This window comes from Lathyrus oleraceus, chromosome 6 (genome assembly GCF_024323335.1).
Source record: "Lathyrus oleraceus cultivar Zhongwan6 chromosome 6, CAAS_Psat_ZW6_1.0, whole genome shotgun sequence".
Lineage (NCBI taxonomy): Eukaryota > Viridiplantae > Streptophyta > Magnoliopsida > Fabales > Fabaceae > Lathyrus > Lathyrus oleraceus.
Window position 1 is genome coordinate 158,885,399 of NC_066584.1, and position 3,777 is coordinate 158,889,175.

General features: G+C 39.8%; 1 protein-coding gene across 1 annotated transcript; it reads left to right on the top strand.

Moving 5' to 3' along the window:
* The first annotated feature begins 410 nt into the window (after positions 1 to 410).
* On the top strand, positions 411 to 3,438 carry LOC127094528 (uncharacterized). Its single transcript, XM_051033352.1, has 3 exons — positions 411 to 1,089; positions 1,520 to 2,517; positions 3,088 to 3,438. Exons 1-3 carry the CDS (start codon positions 411 to 413, stop codon positions 3,436 to 3,438), a joined length of 2,028 nt encoding a protein of 675 aa, XP_050889309.1.
* The last annotated feature ends 339 nt before the right edge of the window (positions 3,439 to 3,777 follow it).

Below are 3,777 nucleotides of genomic sequence, written 5' to 3' on the forward strand. Positions count from 1 at the left end.
CAATCCACGCCCGACTGGCGTAGTGGAAGATGTCCTTGTCCAAGTTAACGATTTAATTTTTCCTGCAGATTTTTACATTCTGGACATGGAAGGAGAGACTAAGACAAGCAGAGCTCCCATCATTTTAGGCAGACCGTTCATGAAAACGGCGAAGATAAAAATTGATGTTGACGATGGAACCATGTCTAGGGAATTTGGTGACATTGTCGCAAAATTTAACATTTTCGATGCCATGAATCACCCCTTGGAAGAGCATTCCTTTTTTCATATGGAATTCATATCTAAGCTGGTTGAGGACACTTGTTCTGATTTATTTTCACTTGATTTTCCATCTTTATCTGGTTTTGATGATATTTACTCAAGTGTTGATTGTACTGGCACTAACCTTTGTGTAATGTGTGCTGAGATTAATGCTGCCTGATAAACTTCCTACTGGTGAAGTTGTTGCCGATGAAGTTGTTTTTGCAGTTGATGCTCTTGACATCCCGGCTTCCCCAAGCATTCCATCCATCGAGCAACCCCCGTCTTTAGAGCTGAAACAACTCCCTGAAAACCTGAAATACGCTAATTTGGAGACTAATGAAAAACTCCATGTTATTATTTCTTCTAACCTTGATTTTGATCAGGAAGACAAACTTTTGCAGGTTTTAAAGAAGCACAAGAAGGCAATCGGGTGGACATTAGCCGACCTCCCAGGTATTAGTCCGTCGACGTGCATGCACAGGATATTACTTGAGGATAAAGCGAAAACAGTAAGGAAGCCCCAAATAAGGCTTAATCCTTTGATTCTTGATGTTGTGAAGAAGGAGGTAACCAAACTCTTGCAAGCAGGTGTCATTTATCCTATCTCTGACAGTAAATGGGTAAGCCTAGTGCAGGTTATACCTAAGAAATCAGGACTCACAGTGGTAAAAAGTGAAAAGAATGAACTTGTTCCCACTAGAGTTCAGAACAGCTGGAGAGTATGTATTGATTACAGGAGATTGAACCAGGCTATGAGAAAGAATCACTTTCCTTTACCGTTCATTGGCCAAATGCTTGAACGGCTTGCTGGTAAATCACATTACTGTTTTCTTGATGGTGTTCCAGGTTACTTTCAGATTCATATTGCACCGGAAGATCAAAAGAAGACGACTTTTTCTTATCCCTTTGGTACTTTTGCTTACGGGAGGATGCCTTTTGGTCTTTGCAATGCTCCTGGCACTTTCCAGCGATGCATGATTAACATTTTTCTGATTTCATTGAAAATTGCATGGAAGTCTTTATGGATGATTTCAGTGTCTATGGTCCTCTTTTGATGCATGCTTGAGCAGTTTAAGCTTGATTTTAGAAATATGCATCGAAACTCATCTCGTTTTAAATTATGAAAAATGCCACTTTATGGTTGATCAGAGATATGTATTGGGTCACATAATTTCAGAAAAAGGAATTTCTATTGACCCTGCTAAAATAGATGTGATTTCTCCATTGCCTTACCCTTCTTGCGTTCACGCGATTCGTTCTTTTCTTGGTTATGCAGGTTTTTACAGGCGTTTCATCAAGGGTTTCAGCAAGATAGCTCTTCCGCTGTCAAACTTGTTGAAGAATGATGTCACTTTCAACTTTGATGACAATTGCAAACAAGCGTTTGACTTCTTGAAGAAAGCATCGACCTCCGCTCCCATAATCCAACCACCGGACTGGACCCTCCCTTTTGAGATTATGTGTGATGCGTCTGATTATGCTGTTGGGGCTGTCCTTGCACAAAGGGTTGACATGGCTGCTCATGTTGTTTACTATGCTTCTAGAACTTTAGATTCTGCACAGTCAAATTACACTGTCACTGAAAAAGAACTGCTAGCTATTGTTTTTACTCTTGATAAATTCAGATCATATTTTCTAGGTTCCAAGGTTGTTGTTTTTACTGACCATGCAACATTAAAGTACTTGTTGAAGAAGCCGGATGCAAAACCGAGATTGATTCGGTGGATGTTGTTGCTCCAAGAATTTAATGTAGAGATTAAAGACAAAAGTGGAGCTGAGAACTTAGTGGCTGACCACTTGAGCAGGATAGAGAGAGATGCAGATCCTTTTCCTATTCATGATGACTTTCTTGATGAGCAGCTTTTTCTTTTGCATGGGATTACACCTTGGTTTGCTGACATTGTTAATTTTCTTATTGCTGGTGTTTTTCCTACAGGGGCATCTAGATCACAGATTCACAAATTTAAGAGTGATGCCAAATATTATGTTTGGGATGATCCATATCTTTGGAGGTTTGGTAGTGATCAGGTAATCAGGAGATGTGTCCCCAACTATGAGATTGAATCCATTTTGAAATTTTCTCATGCATCTCAAGTCGGCGGACACTTTGGTCTGCAAAGGACTGCAAGAAAAGTCCTTGATTCAGGTTTCTATTGGCCAACTGTTTTTAAGGATGCTTATGAGACTTACCGCACTTGCAAAGAGTTCCAGATAAAAGGTACAAAAATCACTCGCAAGAGTGAAATGCCTCAGCAGCCAATGCTTTTCTGTGAGGTATTTGATGTATGAGGAATCGATTTCATGGGTCCCTTTCCTGTATCATTTGGTTTCCTTTACATTTTGCTTGCTGTTGATTATGTTTCAAAGTGGGCGGAAGCTATCCCCACTAGGACTAATGATTATAGAGTTGTTGCAGATTTTGTCAGGTCTAATATCTTTTGTAGGTTTGGAATACCACGAGCTATCATAAGTGACCAAGGCACTCATTTCTGTAACCGCAACATGGAAGCTTTGCTCTGGAAGTATGGAGTTGTGCATAGAGTCTCTACTGCATATCACCCACAAACTAATGGGCAAGCTGAGATCTCAAACAGGGATATCAAACAGGTTTTAGAGAAAATGGTGCAGCCAAACAGGAAGGACTGGAGCCGTCATCTAGAAGACGCACTTTGGGCCCAAAGAACAACTTTCAAGACACCCACTGGGATGTCTCCTTATCGACTTGTTTTTGGTAAGGCATGTCATCTTCCTGTTGAGATAGAACACCGTGCTTATTGGGCGGTGAAAAGTTGTAATTTGGAGATGCAACAAGCAGGTATTGAAAGAAAACTCCAATTGCAACAGCTGGAAGAGCTTATACTAGAGGTTTATGAAAGCTCTAGGATTTATAAAGAGAAAACTAAGCACTTCCATGATAAAATGATTTCTAGGAAGGAATTTTCTGTGGGCCAACAGGTTTTACTGTTTAATTCCCGCCTTAAGCTTATGGCTTGGAAACTTCGATCCAAATGGATTGGCCCTTTTGTTATTACTAATGTTTTCCCTTATGGTGCAGTAGAAATAAAAAGTGCAGGTACTAACAAGACTTTCAAAGTCAACGGGAAGCGCTTGAAGCTATTCCATGAAAGTTCAATGACTGAAGATGTTAACATAAAGGAGCTTTCTTTGGAAGCATCTAACTACCCTGCAACTTGATCAGGGAGTCTTTCTTTCCTTCTCTCTACTTTATTAGTAATGTCTTTTCATTGAGGGCAATGCTTATTTTAAGTGTGGGGGAGGGAAATCGTTTGTTTCGTTTGTTTTCCTCGTTTTTGTTAGTGTTTTGTTTGTTTTCAGTCATAAAACAAAATGCATCTTCTTGAAAGTTTTAGGCTATAGACTGACTAATTTGAGATTAGTTTGCGGAGACTTGGGAAAAATTCACAAGATCGGTATCGTCTTAACACCGTAAGTCTCCTGCATATGGAAATTGATTCGAATTCTTATTATGTTTTACCCTTAAATTCTCATTCTCTGACAGCTCTTGAGTAGTTG